The 19871-nt window shown below is 36.4% G+C and overlaps 1 protein-coding gene across 1 annotated transcript; it reads left to right on the forward strand.

The window, feature by feature from the left end:
• The first annotated feature begins 5769 nt into the window (after positions 1-5769).
• LOC141482234 (uncharacterized) lies at positions 5770-10376 on the forward strand. Its single transcript, XM_074175234.1, has 2 exons — positions 5770-8823; positions 9839-10376. The coding sequence occupies exon 1, from the start codon at positions 5770-5772 to the stop codon at positions 7240-7242; it is 1473 nt and encodes a 490-aa protein (XP_074031335.1). The 3' UTR covers positions 7243-8823; positions 9839-10376.
• The last annotated feature ends 9495 nt before the right edge of the window (positions 10377-19871 follow it).

The following is a 19871-nucleotide window of genomic DNA, read 5'->3' on the forward strand; positions in this document are numbered from 1 at the left end:
GGTCACTGTCATCGATTTTTACGAGTACAATGCTGAGAATCAAACTCAATGATTCTGGAAGCAAGAATGATGATAATTTCATATCAATCTCTCATTTGTTAATAATTAGTATATCAATAGTATCAGTTGATGCTAAAGATTGTTTGTGGTGAATAATATACGTATTTTTATTGAAAATTAACCTCTCCTCCAGTTTATCTCTTCTGATTCCGTCTTGATTTGCTTAACACAGAACAGGACAATTTTTTCTCAAGTGTTGGCATGTGAGAATGATTTGCATATTTGTCTTTCAAAGTGAAATAATTCCAAACTCCACGTACCTGCACTGATTACCGAGAACGGCGATTATTCAGTTATTTCCCGAAGAATTTCTCTAAAACTTATTCAAATAACCCACCTCCACTTCAAACATCCTACTGCTCACCGACATCAAACAAAATACCGAAATTCTCCTAATTTATTGTAGAGTTGTTTACATTTTGTTGAATCGAATCAACTTGTACGAATTCTTTCCAAAGTGCATCAGTGGCAGAACGGGGGTATTTTTCACAATTTTTCCACTGCTACTATTTCTAATCTGGACTACAGGGCAGTGTTCCGGGCACTCATCTTTCAAAAAAAATATTTTCAATAGAAGAAATTTAAAATTTTCAATAATAAACGTGAACTTAAGAAGTTTCATCACAGAACGTTATGGTTGGTTTGTTTTGTTTTCCAGAAGTTTGCAACGCCATCTTTGGGCAATCATTCTCTCAAATCTACAACCTCACTTGGCGAAATTGACATTTATGGTATTTTCTGTTTCATTTTTATCAAAAGCCAGAATGTTGAAGTGAATCCTGTACTGTTAATAATTAATTGTGAGTGGAGTTGTATATAAATATTATTAGTGCCTCGACAGCAAACAAATTTGAAACCATAATACAACCATGAATTTCATCACATCTGGAATACTTTTTTTTCAATTGGATATCATGAAGAGATACTAAATATGACCCACCGGAAGTTCAAGGCCATGGAGAAAAAGATAATTTAACTTTAAAGACCCACTTTGTTCCCCGCAGTTGGCGCCACAGTATTAATATTCAAAAATTCTCTCTTATTGCACATCCACAGTATGAAACGTATCTAAGATACTGAAAAATGTCATTTACTAATCGAGATTTTTCAGGCCACACAAAACATGCGTCTTCCCCATTCATTCCTCTAATTTCTGACAAAAAATACACGAGTTTTCAAAGTGATCATCTGATTCAATCACAGGGACACTGTGAAGCTGGAAATTCGTCACTGCCTTTCTGAATTCAATATCTAAACTTCTTAACTCATAATCTGATACTCCCTTTGCATTGGATACCAATTTCTGGCAGGGTTCTTTTAAAAAACTCCGACTAAGAAGCTATTACGATCAGCCAATCTTCATCGAGCTGAACTTTTTTAATTATAATATTCCACAACCTTCGGTCACTTCAAAAGGAACGTTATTGCGAAAATGATTTTATAAATCCCTCTAGACAGAAGCCAAAAGTACTTATTTATCTTATCTCGAACGTAGTTCTGAAGTCTTTAAAGAGAATGGGTAGAGAGATAAGTATCCATTAGCAGCTACTGTAGGCGATTAACTTTGTTGCATCCATTTTTCACCGATATTTCGGCCTTTCGAATTGATCAGGTCAGTAGCGTTCGCTTTCTGCAACTAGCATGAAAATCACCATCATTCGAAATAAATAAGCAACTGAAAGAAAAAGTGATATACAGGGCCTTCATTGCAAAACTTCCCACCCCTAGTACTTCGTTTAGCAGGGAGAATTTGCCGTAGGCAAAAAACACTTCAATTTAGATATCGAGGGGGGAGTTTTAAAACCAGTGCCAGTGGTATTTTAGGTTTAACCCCCTTACCCCTAGCTACCCACACTTAATAATTTTAAATGGCACCCCCTATCTTGTGACACATCACTTTAAAGATCTTAAAAATCCTCACTCAACCCCGTTCAGAAAACTTAAATTGGTTGATCCGGTCTCGTAAATATAGGGCAAAAATAAAATTAATTGTAATAAAAAATAAAATGATAACTATTGCAATTAAATAAATGTACTTTACTTCATTAGGTGTTCAAAATGCTCACCATTGGTAGCTAAGCAAAAGTACAAACTATTCTCGAATTCCTGTCGGACTTTTGTGAATATTTCGTTATTAATTCGTCTGCATGTGTCAGTAATCCTGTGTCTTAGATCCTGAATATCCTGCGGGGGAGTTTTGTATACCATTGTTTTCAAATAACCCCAGAGAAAGAAATCCAATGGCGTTAAATCCGGAGATCTCGCCGGCCATTCCAGAGCGCCTGTGGTGTTTGGTTTTGAGAATGAAGTTTCATAATGAAAATGTATCGATTGGAACATTCGAGACTGGAATGTAGTTTTCTTTCATTTCTTTCATTGGAAACTCATCTATTGTTCATCAACACCTTTTTCTGAACGGTTGCTAGTGGCAAAACATTCCAGAACCTCGCACGATGCAAAGTGCACCGTCCGTGGGATGTTCTACCAGTTATCAAGATCTGAACGGTACTATCGATCAGCAAGCCATATAGTCAATCCCTCCCGCCACGGTGGTACCAACAGCACCCGACTCACAATATTTATATTGGTGCGGCGTTCCAGCTATGATAATGGAAATTTTAGTCAAGTGACATATGTCTGGGAAGCCAAAGGAGTACCGAAGACCGCCAACTGCGGTACCGCTCATGTCTTGGCGACTGCCATCACTTAAACAAGCGATAGGCATCGAATGTGGGTGTGGGTCAATTGCTCCGGCCATTAATCAATCGGGAATTGTTGTGTTCGCTCTTCTGACACCCACGTCGTCGTTAGTCAGTTTACTCGGAATACCGAGAAGAGGAATTTGGGTAAGGCTCTTCAAGTGAGAGATATTTCAAATCGCAAATTGGTTCTCGGAAGATGACTTGATATTCATTTCGGGGCTGGAAATGTTCAGTACAGAATATTCTCAAGGATCGTCAGCTCACCATTCCTGCATGTGTACTTTCAAGACCACACACGACTGTGTGAATGTTCAATATTTGGTTATAATGATGATAATCAGTATCAACAAGAGAGTGTAACAAAATATTCAATATGATTTTCGATCACTCAAAAAAAAACTATTGTCTGATCAACCAGATGTCCATTGATTCAATGATATACAATCTATACTACTATTATAAATGTGAAAGTTGTGGGGATGGATAACTCTATGTAAATCGATCTGTAAACTAAATCGATTTGATCATTCAACAAGTTGCACCCACAATGTTTATGCTTGTGAATTTCCAAGGATTCCAAATAATTGAGTTTGTAAGCCTTCCTTGCATAGTGAAATGAATATGTTTTTTACCCAGGTCGGAATGTACTATAGTGGTATCCAAGCTGTTCATAAATATGTCTGCTAAAAGTGGACTAGGGGTGAGCCCATTGATAAACCTGAATCCTGTTTATAAAATGTGTTGTTGAACTTCAGATAACTCTGATTTAGCCACACATCGAAAGCTGTTGAAATTTCAAAGAAAGTGATATGATCTACTTTGGCTTGATCTAATATACCTAAAATGAGGGGCTTACAATCGTTGTACGGTTTGTTGGAGAACATACTCTTTAAATTGAATGGCACTAAAATTTAATTATGTGGCGTGGTTTGGTTCCTTATGTTTTCCACTGAAGTCAGTGAATTTTTGATGCTGTGAGGTGGGACGAAATTGGTAATATTTTTGAATAACTTGTTAAGTTACCGGACTATTACCAGACTATTTATATACGAAACTACCGGTCTTATGAGGTTATCCTCTTCATGTGTTTTTATCAGGCCATAAAGTTTAGGGTAGGAGGGGTTTATGTTGGTGATTCTCCATTTCTCTGATTCCGTGAAAATGATTTAAGTATCTGAGAGGATTTTTTTCAGTTCATTATGACTATTTTTCGTCGGGTCTTTCTTAATGACAGTAAGGTTTTCATTTTGAATGACCGATTCAATGTTCTGGATATATGTTTCTCGTTCAAGGATAACGATGGCATTCGATTTATTAGCTTTCGTGAAAACAAGATAATTTCTTCTTATTTTTTGTTGTATTGTTTTTATTATGCATGTTTCTCTACGGTTTGACTGAGAGAATGGATGGTTCTGAATTACTTATTTCATTTTGTACGCCCCTATATCTCTGCTATCTGTCTATTTCAATGCAATAGCTGTATCTGTTATCAACGTGTCCAAACTGTTTTTATTAATTTTTGTTGGTATGTATTTCGGCTTTTTGGAACTCTAACATGTTTTGGTAAAAGAACAGAGATAATTGCGTGTTTATTCTGAAAAAACAATGTGGAAGTGCCATTCAGACTTCCTTTTCAATTCCAAAGATGAAGTGGACAAGTTGAAGAAGTCTGGAATTTATAAGCTTACGTATCCGGAGTGTAATAGTGTTTATGTGGAACAATGTGGTCGAAATTTACAAAAACGGTATGCTGAACATGAAAGGTCCTTCAGACTTCCCACATTGTCACAAGTAAACAAAATTCAGGTACACAATCAATCAAGAGTACCTCTATTATTACCTACATATAAGGGCTTAATCAATCAATCATTGTAAGTTTAATGTAAAGTTCTTTCGTTCTTATAGGATAGTTACAAATAAAAGTTGTAAAAACAGAAAGTTTCAATTCTCTTTTCTTCATTTTTATTATTATTATATGGCTGAATGACATGTGTTTTAGATTAACTCATCCAATTGTGCAATTATTTGCAATTATATATCACTCATTATCTTTCAGTTTCTTTTCCATCTGCACTGAAGGAAGAACTGGGGTTTCCGTTCCCTACTGATGTATGTGTAGTTATTGATACTTTATTTGCTTTGTTGATAACTCGAGTGTCGTCCCAATTGAATCAAATCAATATTTCACGCCTAAAAAACCAGACCCCAGTTCCAAATGAGCACGAATAAGTAGAACCCTCCATAGGTCTTCTTCGGATCTTGATAAGCTCTCAACTCCGATTTTACAGTTTTCTTCGCTCTTTCATTCACCGCCTACTTTATTGACCCGTTTCGGCTCTCCTTCATCTTGTCACCGCGAAGCATTCCACGAAGACTTTGACAGATTCAAAAAATAGATCAACCTCTAGCGAACAAGGATGGGGCCATCAGTCATTGTCGAGTTTCAGAGGTTCCTGCCTGCCGACGCTAGGTGAAAATGAAAGGAGCCGGCATTTTATAATTGATTGTCGCATCAGCTATGATCGATCAATACGTATAAATTATGACGGGACACTGTTTGTACCTGTGCGAAATGAAAGAATATATCATCGATGGAATTGCTGATGAGTTGAGTTTGATTTGGGAAGTTTTTTTTGTTTGGTCAGACTTGAAAAACGATTATCACACAACACAACAAAGTTTTTGTTTCGGGGTTGAAATTAGATGATTTTAATGTATTTCCACGTGTTAGAACCGAAAGTGACCATAAAAATTATATATTAGCTCTTGTTTTCAAGATATAGTATCATTATATTATATATATATATATATATATTTATCTTGGGAACCAAGATAAATCATGGGCTCCTCATATATGTTGTAATTCTTGTTCCGACATATTGCGAGAGTGGCTGAAAAATAAAAACCGGGCAATGGCTTTTGCAGTACCTATGGTTTGGCGTGAGCCTACCAATCATACAGACGATTGTTACTCTGCTTAACTCTTCCCATTAAGCAAGGTTTATCTATGAAGAAAAGAGGAAAGGTTAAATACCCTAATCTCCCATCTGCTCTTCGGCCTGTACCACACTCAGACAATTTGCCAGTTCCTTCTCCACCCCAAAACTATGAAATTTTAGAGGAAGGTGATGAAGACTGTTTAGAAGGAGCAACCCATCCTTCTACATCCTATGACCCTGATTTTGAGGTAAGCGATAGGTCTAGTGATCCGCACAGAATTAGTCAAGCAGAGTTGAGTGACCTTATAAGAGATCTTCGCTTGTCTAAGGAAAAGGCTGAGCTGTTAGGGTCAAGACTACAACAGTGGAATCTTCTAAAACATGATATGAAAATATCTCAGTACAGACAGCGTCAAAAAGATTTACTTCCTTTTTTTGAGAAAAAAGAAAACCTCGTAGTTTGTTCTGATGTTAATGGTTTGATGGACTGCTTGAATTTGGATCACACTCCATCTGAATGGAGACTGTTCATAGACTCTTCAAAACTAAGCTTAAAAGCTGTACTTCTGCATAATGGAAATCAGCTACCCTCTATTCCTATAGGTCATGCAGTTCACATGAAGGAAACGTATATCAATATGAAAACACTTCTCCAATCAATCAAATATGAACAACACAAGTGGCACATCTGTGGTGATCTGAAAGTCATTGCTATACTCCTAGGAATGCAATTAGGGTTCACCAAGTACTGTTGTTTTTTGTGTCTGTGGGACAGTCGGGATAGAAAATCTCACTATAAAAAAATGAACTGGTCTACACGAGACCTAAACCCTAATGAGAAAAATGTAGTTTACGAGCCTCTTGTAGATCCTAAGGATGTTCTCCTTCCCCCATTACATATTAAGTTGGGACTAATGAAAAACTTTGTGAAGGCCATGGACCAGGAAGGACAAGCTTTTAAGTACTTGAGAGCAAAGTTTCCCAGGTTGAGTGATGCTAAAGTCAAGGAAGGCATCTTTATTGGGCCTCAAATCCGTGAAATCGTAAATGATCCTGCTTTTGACATGATTTTAACAGAAAATGAAAAAAGAGCCTGGGAAGCCTTTAAGGGGGTTGTACATGGGTTTTTAGGTAACAAAAGAGATGATAACTTCACAGCATTGGTTAAAGAGCTTCTTCAAGCTTACCACCAACTTGGATGCAACATGTCCTTGAAAATTCATTTTCTTCACTCTCATCTTAATTTCTTCCCACAAAACTGTGGAGCTGTGAGTGACGAACATGGAGAAAGATTCCACCAAGACATTGCATTAATGAACAGAGATATCAGGGCCGTTGGAATGAAGCAGTGCTTGCAGACTACTGCTGGTCTGTGTGTAGGGATGCTCCAGAAGTGTTTTATAAAAGACAAGCTAAACGACAGCGATCTTACAATGAATCGGATGGACTTAATTGAAATTTGGTGGTACAAACTTCTTTTATTTGTCAAAACACTAAGAATAATGTTTTTTTTTATTAATTTTGTACTTAAAATATTCTAAAAGAAACATAACAATATTGTTTTATGTACTTTCACTTTTCACGTATAGTATAACTACTCTTTAAGATTAAGTACTGCGTATCTCAAAAACCAGAGCTAATAAAAATTTTTCATTGTTATTTTCGTTTTTATCACCCCAAAATTAGTAGAAATTGACTAATTTAGTGTAGGAAACATTCAAAAAATATTTTTTTGTTGTGTTGTGTTATCGAGAAAAATCGATTATAATAATAATAATAATGATAATATTTATTTTTCTTTTGACATCTAGAATGTATAGGAATAGTCATTCCTATATCTGATCTGCAGTATTTTCATGATAAAACTTACCGTTTTGCTGAAAATCGCGAAAAACTAATTTTTTTGACCTTGACCTTGAATACAAATTTTTCCATAGAGGGGAAAAATGGCGCTCAGTCGCCATCTTGGAAGTTTCATCTGTCAATTTCACTTCAATATAAATTATTCATGCATTAATTTCATAATCCCAAATTTCAACTTTTTGACTTGACCCGTTTAAGAAATAAAAGGGGGGGCATTAAGGAAATCCACTGTATGAATAAATACAATCACCCTGTACACTCCTGCCAAAACCAACGTCGCAGTGACTGAATTTTTACCTCACACGAGCAATACAAACTTTGTTAAGACTTCTAAGGCCAGTTACCGCCGCCAGAATTGACTTGACTTCACAATTATTTTCTGGTTATTGTACTTATCTATAATAATCCGATTTAAGTGAGTCAACTGAGCCGACATATCCCACTGAGAAAGGGTGTGGGTGGTGAACTGTCCCCTGTCCAGTCTGCCCGTACTTTGTTGGCATCGTGGGCGGTAGAGTAAACAAAAGATATGTTTGTGAAAATAGACACTTGCACAGATAAAGATGTTACCTCCATAAATAATATGTGATAGTTCAAAGCAGGCTGTTAGGGTGCCGCTCAGTTCAGTCGAATAGCATCTCTTCTTGGAGTTACACAGTAAAAAGTATTTCTTCAAAAGAAGATCATAGGTTGCTTCGAAATTTCATCTCCATTGGAAAAACTATTATTTTATGCCAACATCGCCATGTTCCACCAGAAAATCACACTGTTTTCAACAAAGAAATCAAATTTCTTGGCCTTGCAACGACATCGTTCGTTCGATTATATCATTGCGAACTATTTTGAATCAAGAAAATATAATATCATCTCAAAATCCACCTCCTATTTGAAGGGAAAAATGAACTGTTTCAAATGGAGAGCAATATCAATTTGTTCTGAGCTCAATTCGTTTATAACAAGAGTTTTTGTGAATCTACATACAAAACTATATTATGATCGACGGAAAATAAAAGGAATTTTGTATTGAATGAACGCTCCCGCTCCCCTCTTAAGTGAGAGGGGAGCGGGGAATTCCGTTGTAAGCATCGCGTACGCGCTAGTATGTGTTAGAAAGTGATGTTGGTGTGTTGCGATTTTGAGGAAGAAGTGTTTTATGTGTCTGTAGGCAGTGCAATTTCTTTCCGATTATTTTGTATCTACCATAATGGAACAGATTTTACAAGACTGGAGACTTGCACAGTTGAAAGATATTTTCATGGGTAAGTATTATAATGGGATAAAACTCCGCTATATCAGTAAGTACGGCGTTGTATACGTAGTACCGAAGAGAAAGTGGTAAACTTTGACGGCAACTCTTAATTTTGCCTTCATTTTGCGAAAATTATACCAATGCTCCGTAATTTGTCACACATGCATATTACATTTGCCGAGCTCTGCAAGTGTATATTAATCTCTTATTTTGAATACACATTTCATTTTGTTTCAAATAAGAGCATTTTCTCTAAATAAAATTTTATTTTCTCTCAGAGCGAATTAATAGAATAGAATTAATAGAGCGAATTAATAGATAGAAACCAGTAGGTATAAAAAGCTTGTATATGTGCTTCTTCAGAAATGTTTTTATGTTATTCTTTGGGAACAAATTGAATATACCCTACTCAGCTCGAAATTATTTAAATTATTTGATAGATTTCCTTTAGAAATGTAAGAAATAGGTAGAAATATCACCAAACCCAATAGAAATGAAATATGAATTTCCAAAAACGTGAAAATAATGAATGTTCTTATTTAAATAGAGAATCATATTCCTTTTAGTTTGTTTGTATGATTATGAGTTACATTTTTTTAATGAAACATTTTATATTTTTCATTGATACTCTAATAATACTCACACGCCACTTTGAATTCCTATAACGGTTCCAAAATTATTATTTTAAAAGACAATTTTTCTGTATAGACTTCTGTCCACTTCAAAGGTATTTGAGGTACTTACGTCTTTTGAATTGATTATTTATTTCTGATCAAATAATGTTTGAGCACCTTTTAACTTGCTAGGAATCGTATGTTAAATAATAAGACCTCAGACAAGTTTAAAATTTTGAGGATTGTCAACAATTAAACAATTGGGTTCGTTAACGGAATGATCCCACTTAGTGTTTTATTGAAAAAAAAAATAATGTTTTGATTAAGTGGCTGCTGTTTTCATATTTTTACCTTTCTACATATTTGAAATAGTGGCTAAGGATGATGTGCTGATTTCTTCTTTCGTTTCAGAATCCAAGTGATGTTCCGGCAATTGTGGATAAACAAAAGCAGAATGCAGAACTTGATCGACGATAGTGATTTTTTTATTCTTATTTATCAGAATGGCATCTAGTTTTAAAAACTTCATTTGTGTAAAATTACTAATAAATTAATTCATTTTCTGAGTTGTAATGTTTATAGGCTTCGATTTCTTTTTATTTGTTAATTTGCAATTTGTCAAGAATATGTCCCTTTTTAATATATGTTTTCTTATTGAATATTTATTTATGTTATTTGTACAACTGTATGATCTCTCAAAAGTGTGCCGTTGGAATACGATATTTAAGTGAAGATTAGCAAAGAAAATTTTGTTCTCTATTACGTTCTGTTTTTTATCACATGCTTTTTCAGGATAATATTTATGATTTGCAGTTGTTTCAAATAACCAATCATATTATGTAATGTATTATTTAGTTTCTTTCCTTACCACTTATAGCTGTTCATATTACAGACGAGATACTTTGTATTCGAATAACTAAATAAATCCAAATAAGAGGGACATTTTATAAACAGAAGCATAAGTTCATCTTTGATGAAGTAAATGAGTTTATTCGATTTATACAAATAGAAGCGTTTCAATGAAAAACAATTAATTTCTCATACGGAGACATTTAAATAATGTACCAAGTAAACATATCATTCTTTCAAAACCCAAAACAGTTTTGCTTCGAGATTAATTTTGCTTAGACTAAAGAATGCATACTTACTTCTCTTGAGCTAATGTGATTATTTCTATTGAAATGTATGCACAATCTTGGCGGAATATTTTTTTTTACTTAAAAGAAGCGTTTATTCAAATTCAACTTGAAAAAATATGTTTCTCAGTTTGAAAAATATTTCTTCATGAATATAGGAGAGCACGATTTCTTTAAATCGAGATAATGTTCTTCACTTTGAGATTTTTATTTTTGCTGTGTAGTCAAATACTGGTGTAAAGTCCCGATAGAACTGTCTTAATGAAATATATGTGACAGTAGTTATTTTTTTTTGATGTTCGAGCGGTATCAGTACAATAATCAGAATATCATACACCAAAGAAGAACCTAGCCCTGGAAAACTAGCGGTTTGTAATTGCTCGCTAAATGTGTGAGAGTTTGGCCAAGAAGTGATATTTGATGATTTTTTTGGTTGTTTCTACACTCTGCATTTTATGAATGGGGGTATTTTCACCTTTTATAATCCGAGAAAACAATTGTATTGAAGTTGAAGTTTTTTGGAGGCTAAAATCTGTCTCCGTCTTCAGAACTAAAACATTTTTAATGTTACTTGTTTGTAACAGCTCTTTCTTTGGATCGCTACAGTTTCGAACGTCCTCGACATATATCAAAAGAAGATTCGAAATGTGAATGTTGTTGATTCACTTATGAAACAACCGATATGTAGTATAAGATGTTCTATGTTATTATTCTGTTGCAATTTCAACAGTATATACATTTTTCCTTCGAAACGAGTAGACAAATACGATCCATTTCTATGAAGCTATGTGGAACACACTTCTCTCCGAATATTAGAATATACGCTGATTCTTTGAGCTTAAGCCTTTCAAATGATGGTCTTTCAATGGTCTTCAAATTGTACCAAAAGAACAAGGTATCTCATGAAATAAATTAATAGTTTTCTCTTCAGTGTTGTTGTATCAATTACTAAGACAAATGCGTCAGCTTGAGATCATTCATTAACTAACCTCTTATTTTGGTCTAATTCACTTAACCCATTTGTAAGGAAGCGAGTTGAAGAACAACCCTACGTAATATAATGATCTGACTACGTAGATCACTACTACCACTTTACTGTTTGTATTTTATCAACAGTATAAAATAAGTTGAATAATTTTCTTCTGCATACATCAGATTCGTAAGAGCACTACATCAATGAAGTAGGCATTCAACATGATGATTAGATTTCAATCAGGTAGCAAAAATATTCAGTTCAATCAACCAGATTTATGTACAAACATTAACATGGCCGTAAGATTTAGTTCTAGACATCTGATGATGCTAATTTGGTTATCGAAATGCGCATAGAGAGATGGTATTTTTGATCTGGTGTGAGAAAATTGTCCTTAATACATTGTAAAATTCGATTGATTGGCTATTGCTTTCATAACTTTTGAAAAATAACTAGTTGCGATTCATAACACCATAATACAATATCCCTGGGGCCGTCTCTGGATTTCAGGACCGAGTAATTCGATTACACTTCAGCTAGATGCACACATGCAACACGCAACAAACGTTGTAGAGATGAAAGGCACCGCCGAGCAAGTGGTGAAAAATCATCGCGACCGGTCGGTGGGTATAGGAAAAGTAGAGATCAAGAGATCAGATTTGGGGCGATTCTCCCTTCACGCTCAGATTATCTCACGCACAGGCGCTGTTGCCGATGTGAAATTTGTTTCAGAATGGATGCGATATCCAATAGCTCGAAATTAGATGTCAGCGGTGTGAAAGACAGATATCTACATTGGATCCAAAGTTATACGTACATTTGTACAGTTCATTTCTTTAATGTCCCCCCCCTTTTATGTTTTGAACGTGTCAACTCAAAAAATTGAAATTTGGGATACTTAATTGAATTGATGCATGATGAATACCCAACCAGCAAAGTTGTTTTATAATTTCATGGTATTGCAACAGTTTTATTTTATTACTATTTTATAATTACTTCCGAAATGCTAATTCTTTATATTAGATGATCGGTGAACACAATACAGTTGTAGGTAATAAAAGTGTTTTATAAATTTTTCATAAAAACGTTTATGAAATAAAATTAAAAAACCATAATAAAATAGTCAGGAAATTATCACAGAAACGTTTTTGCAACTAACCTATAAAACTTATTTTCCTGTAAAAGTAAATTGTCATGTAGCAGTTTTATAACACTTTTCTGCGAGATTTTTAAGATAGTTATAAAACTATTTCAAGCTTATTTTATAACTGTTTCCCGTAGCTTTAATGAAATGATTTTATTGAAATGCTTTCAGATACTATTTTATTTTCATTACCATATTGTCACTTCAATGATAATTTCCCAACTATTTTATCAAAATTGATCAAAATTTAACATGGTAACTGTATTTGAATATGCTGGAAACTACTGTTGACCCTCTTATCACTGAAATCGTTGAAGCGAATCCTAATATATTCGATATGGATATTGTATTTCAACAAGATGAAGCACCACCACATTACCCCAGACAAGTAAGAAACTATTTGGATTCTACTTTTCTCGGTTGTTGGATTGACCGTCGAAGTTGTATAAAATGGCCAGCCCGCTCGCCAGATTTGACACCTTTGGACTTTTTTATGAGGCTATTTGAAGAAGATTTTTGACCTTTGACCTCGAATAACTTTTTTCCAGGCATCGCAATCATTCGGAATTGTAAAATCATATTTTCAACTATGTTTTGAACAATTACACGCGTTGGCAGCTTGTTGTAAATGTATCTACCTTCCAGTGTCTAGATTGACGATTTATCACAAACTTTCACATTTATATTAGTCAAATATAGTTTAAAAAACTAAAAAACATGCTTTCAAAGAACATCGAACTGAAAAGTTTACTAATTTTTTTAAATGAGTTTTAAAACAATAACGAACGAAAAATATTAGTATAATTGTGAAAAAAAGCGGCGGGCGCTTGATGAACAAAAAATATGACACAAAGCGTCCACGCTTTTTTAACAATAATACTGTATTTTTTTTTCATTATTGATTTAATTCTTTAAATTTTTTTTTCAACTTCAGTTCATGTTTCATGTTTTTATATTTTATTAAACTATAGTTGTTTTTCATTTTTTTTAATTCCGTATTGCTATATATTATATGCTTTTTAAACTATTTTTCTATATCTATCTAAACTTGGGATCAATCAGCCGTTATTGTTTATGAAAATGACCATTGATATTTTCCGATTCTGGAGAGGGAGCCTGAAAATCAGCTACCAAGCCCAAGGAAGGCAGCAGACGCCCAAAGGAGGATTTCAAATAAGGCATTAGGCACGCGTATTAATAAAAAAAAAAAATACTTTTTTCAAATGAAGAAATACATGTAAATGGAGTTCGAATTATATCAAGGAGGTTACTACAGCGCCATCTACCCGCGAATAGATCAAGCAATATTCTCGATAATTCTGTCAAACACAGCTGGAGAGTTACAAACAAACATACATTCATACAGGTGAAGCTTAAGTAAATGTGTTGATATAACAATGTGTTAGATAACAATCACAGTTTTATTTTTGTTTTTTTTTTTTCTTTATTTCCTTCTGAGGGTTAACTCCGCCCTTCATTTCACTCAAGCTTAATCTTTTTTTTTGTTCAAGAAATAATTGAGACGTTGCCATTATTATTACATTTCACGAAACCCATCAACTTTGACTTGAATGAAAATTCCGGTCTAGTCGGCATCATAATAATAATTCAGTAATTACAAAACTATCTGTAGTGGCTCATCCCAACATTATTATCACACTAAACCCCCTCTTAATTATCATTAGCTAAATAATACTGGCTTCAGGCTGCTGCACCACCTCTCTAGGCCACAATCACGGCCCCTTTGATTGACGCTACGACAGCTCTGCCCGCCACTGGCCGAAGGGGGGGCCCGCGGGCACAGCTGCGGCGGCTTTCTTTGATGTTTGCCGGGCCGTGCCCGGCTCATATTGTTTCCGGCTGCCGGGGACCTCTATTATGTAAACAACGTGAGCGTTTGAAGTTGCCGATTGCCCGAACCGATCATAAAGTATCCCGCAAATGAGATACTGGCAGCGTTGCCGCGTTCGCCACTGATGTGAGCATAGTGAGATCATGTAAGATATAGTTCAAGTAAACGATATAGTGCAACCTACCTTTCAACAGTTCCTTATTTTTTTTTATTTATTTATTCAAAGTCGCATCGACCTCTAGGATCATTAGCGACTTGTCGATATATTACATGGAAAAAAAATTTAGAGAGTATGTAACAAATTGGTATTTCTGAGGAAAGCTAATAGATTATCAATATCACATTCATCTCCTAATTGATGGTGGGAAGGCATAAGTTTGTCTTTCATTCTGATATAGCACGCACTCGGTGAGAATATGTTTGACACTTTGAGGACTATCACACACTTCACATACTTGGCTCACTTGGAACCCGCACATTACGTACGTCAAATCTAAGATCGAGGGTCGGATAGCCAGTCTGTACCCTCTGATCAATAGAAAATCAAAGATGAGTTTGAAAAACAACATCACAATTTATAACACGATGTTCAAGCCTGTCATTATGTACGCTTCACGCGTCTGGGGACAAGCGGCTCCGTCCAACATTTCCATTTTGGAAAGGTTGCAAAATAAGATAATGAGGATGATTGTGAATGCTCCTTGGTTCGTGCGGAATGAAGCCATCCGCAGAGATTTGCAGCTGCCTTCCATTCGGCAGTCCATTCAGTCGAGGAATGAGAGAGTTTTCGAAAAAACGAAAACTTATGAAAACCCGTTAGTTAGGGAAGCCACAGATTATGCTGTAGACGACCCCTCCCGATATAGAAGGCCCCGACACTCTGTCGAATGAGGCCCTCATGTCCCCCGTTAACGGATGAATAACTTTTTCATCCATCCCACCCCAGCCAGGTAGGGGTATCCCGTGAAGGGCGGCACTGATGTCTAAAGACTTCATGCCGTCACCAATTCAGTCATGAACCCATTGGTCCCTCTCAAGACCAACAATCAGCCAAAAGGGTAGGGGAGCTGGTCTCCAAACCTGGATGAAATGACGATGACATTCTGACTTCACATACTGGGGGATTTTCTTCAGATAGTAGGTATCCATGGGTGAGACGAGTGTGGCGTAGACGAAGACGAGATAAAATGACTTGGGCTTTTCTTTCATTGGGGTTGTTTTTCCAAGGAGATACTGACTGTTTTATCCTATGAAGTTTTGCTGACGAACTATTCCATTGTGATGGCCAACTATTGATGATCGTTTGCTTGTATAGAGATTTCAGATCCGTGTGAACAGCAAGTAACACTGTATCTGTTAGCGGATTAGTAACTGCTTCTTTCACTAGTTTGTCAGCTCTTTCATTTCCAACTATGCCAATATGTGAAGGGACCCACATAAACCGGATGCAAATATGCTTTTGATGTAGTAGGTGGAGAGACTGTTTTATGCGAAGTAAGATGGGATGATCGGGAACTTTCCTAACATGAGTTCTAGGGGGGAGGTGAGTGCCCGCTCGCGGCTGGAGGCTAGTGAGCCTCATCTCCAACTGGCGTTGGCCTCTTAGGGGCAGCGGCTCCGCTAGCGGGTAAAGGGATACAGGGTTGCGGTAATCCATTCATGGGTGCATTGCAGCCCCATTCTGAGGCACTAGACAGCGTATGCTGTTCCGTGATCCTCGCCTGCTTCTGTACGGATCCGAGCGTTCGAGGTGTCGGGGCTCGCGGTCCTTCCGGGCTCTAGTATCCGAGTCTAGTCTTGGAGGGCACCAAGGCAAACGCTTGAGGTGTCGGATCCCGGTTGGACGGAGCTACTAGTATCCGAGCTTAGGACCCCGACCGGCCACTTCCGGGACCATATTTCCAACTGATTTGGCATGGTTGGCGGGGGCAGGTGTGCGACGCGAGCACTCTCTGGCGAAAGAAGAGCTTAGTTAACTTGTACGAACGTTCGGTCGAACGCTGCCGATGGTCTTGTCTCTTGGTTAGCCACACTAAGTAGATGTAAGGAAGCAATTCCGGGTTCGGTGAGCGGGAGGAAGCCCTGCGAAATCCTGTTGGTGTGGGGTGAGGGGCGGTACCCGCAAGGATTTCCCGAAAATCCACCACCCCTCCACACCCGATCGCATCCAACGCCAGGGTGCGTCTGGGGGGCCTAACCGGCCCCCAGGCTCCCCGGTGCGGTCGTAACTATGACTCTCTTAATGACTCTTGTGTAATTGTTTCGAGAGCGCTCAGTGAATCTGTGACAATCAGACATTTTGGGATGTTTTTTTCCTCCATGTACTTTAGTGCTCCCAAATAGCGTATAATTCACCTGTGAGTATTGTGTTTTCTTTCGATAATTTAAATGAACAGCTGAAATCAGAGTTGGTGAAAGCTGCCCCTACTCCATCTTCCATTTCAGATGCATCAGTGTATACTGGAAAGAAGTCTTCGTATTGCTCCAGAAGATGGTTGAATGCTACATTGAACATCCTGTGATTTGTATTCTTTTTCTCAAATTGTAGCAGTTCATATTCAATGTTGGCTCGGGGGATTATCCAGGGGGGAGTATTGGGTGTATTGGGAGTTGAGAAAATACTTGGTTGTTTTAGTTGGAGACTCGACAGATACTGGTTATAACTTTGGTAAAAAGGAGGGTCTGCTCTGATTTTTTTTGCAAAAATGTTTTTAAATCTCTGTGCTATTACATTGTGGTGTACCGGATTATCTGGATTGGATATGATGGATGCTGCGTAGGTGAGTGTCATAAGCTTCCTTTTGTTGGCTAATGATGGTTCACTTGCTTCACAGTATAAGCTTTCCGTTGGACTTGTGCAAAAAGCTCCGAGGATAATTCTGATGGCGTTGTTGTAGATGGTATCCAGTTGTTTTGATATGGATTTTTTGGCAGAGTTGTATACTATTGCCCCATAGTCCAATTTAGACCTGATCAGTGATCTATAAATTAACATTAACATCGATGAGTCTGAACCCCAGGTTCGAGAGGCAACTGTTTTCAAGAGGTTGAGTCCATTCTGACAAGTCATTTTTAAATATTGGACGTGGAGTTTCCAGTTCAATTTTTGATCAAATATCAGTCCTAAGATTTTGATGTACTCAACGTATTCAATATTCTGTTCATATTTTTGTAATTTGGGAGGGTTGCTTTGACTCTTTTAGAGAAATGAATACATTTGGTCTTTTTCTTGAGATATTTTCAATCTAGTTGAAGCAGACCATTTCTCTAAATTGTTGAGGAATTTCTTTAAGAGGTTCTAAATGGTTCCTCTAGCAAAAACTAATAGATCGTAAGCATACAGTCTCGCTTCAAGAGGAGCCCTAGAGTCGTTGATTATATCATTAATGGCAATCAGGAATAATGTGGACAGTTCCACATTGATAATATAGTTGGGGTGCTAAGTAAAAATGATACTATTTGCTGACATATGAATAGCAATTCGTTGTGAACTTCCATTGTTAATGTGATGTAAGGTATTACGCTATTGATGGACTTCAGGAAGGTGTCCAGTTTTGTATTCCCATGGTTACATATCATGAAGGTGTCATCAAGGCATCTCAAATCAAATCAAAATATACTTTATTGTCCAAGAATAACAATTCTCATGACAAAGCATACAGTCACCATGATACCATCACAAATATACAGTTAGCAAGGAGATCATAAATACATATAAATTCACACTTACAATAAGCGGACTTAATTACACATACGAAAGCAACAAGATTTACACCACTAAGACAAATAACATTGAACAACAAATCTACGATGTGCCAATTGAATGAATAAAGTAACATGCCGGAAAAACAAAAAAAATGTTTACATTTTGTACATATAAAGAGTTAGGCATACGCTATATGACCGCCGCCAAAGATAGAGATCTCAGCAAAAAGAGTCCTGAAAGTATTCTTCCAGGGTATAGTAGGCCCTGGAAGCGTTTTTACAGATTTTCTGAACTTGACTTCGCTTTTGATGACACGCAAGGTTAGGAGAAGGTGATTGAAAATTTTCTTGCCCTCAAAAATTAGAGAGTTGCGAGTTGAGGTTGAGGAGGGAATTGGAAGCGAGATCAAGTGAGCGAGTGTTATAGGTTGACTCAGAAGTAATTATAGCTTGATATTTCTTGTGCATGAGGCAAGCCATTTCCAAAATGTAGATACAAACCAATGTCAGAACTCCATGTTGCATAAACAAGAGACGACAGGAGTCACGGTAATCAGAACTACATAGGTATCTAATTGCTCTTTTTTGGAGAGAGAATACTTTTTGAAATAAATACTGAACACAAGCGCCTCAGAAGCAGATTCCATAACGAAGATGATATTATATTAGTGCGTAGTATACGTTCTTCGCTATGCCCAAATTCAACTCATTAGCAACGACACTAACCGCAAAGCAACCTGAAGCTAATCGATTGCATAGTTTTGTAATATGGTTACCAAACTTCAATTTATTATCAATCAGAAGTCTCAGAAATTTATTATCCGTAGAAATGGAGATTTGTTCCTTGTCCAAATAAACATCATCTAAGTCGCCCTTGAATGTTATGATATTTGTTTTGCTTATATTGAAAGCTAGAAGATTTGAATCACACCAATTCTTAACTTTTTCTATATCTATGCTTATGTGGTAGTTAAGCCCTGAAGAGTTTTTGTTGTGCCATAGAATCGATGTATCATCAGCAAAAATAGTAATTTCACCATTGATGTCTAAGTTGGTGAGGTCCTTAATATAAATGAGAAATACAGTCGGGCCCAAAACTGATCCTTGAGGAACTCCACTCTCAACCAGACTCGGGCTTCTTGTGGGCTTCTTCAATGACCAAGAGTTTCAAACCACTTCAATATCACTAAAGATAATGCAAAGAATAATGGAAAAAATTATCAATTGATAAGTATATACCTATGATACTGAATTTCATGAAGCAGACCTATTCAATGTGAGACAAATTTTTTTTTCCTATTATAGTTAGACACCATATTCATCAAGATGAACTTACAAAAATCCAACGTACCTATCATCAGTTTATATTCCTAAACGGAAAGTTTTTTTTTCGAATAATTCACTATCCATGCTAAAGTAGCTGTTTCAGAAATATCTTTCTGTATCTCAAGAAAACTTCTGTACAAGATTCACACTTTTTTTGCAAATATTTTATTTTGAAGTTATTTTCTCTCTCAAAAATAATAGTCTGGCAACGTTGCAATCAAAGAAAGCAAGTAGGCCGCTCTTGAAATAAGCGTATCTACAATTGGGGCAAGGTTTGTCAGTTAATTCTTTAATTATTGAAATAAACA

The sequence above is a fragment of the Leptinotarsa decemlineata genome, unplaced genomic scaffold (assembly GCF_025532065.1).
Source record: "Leptinotarsa decemlineata unplaced genomic scaffold, Ldec_3_MD MMD2_tig00000882_RagTag_RagTag, whole genome shotgun sequence".
In the NCBI taxonomy this organism is placed as follows: domain Eukaryota; kingdom Metazoa; phylum Arthropoda; class Insecta; order Coleoptera; family Chrysomelidae; genus Leptinotarsa; species Leptinotarsa decemlineata.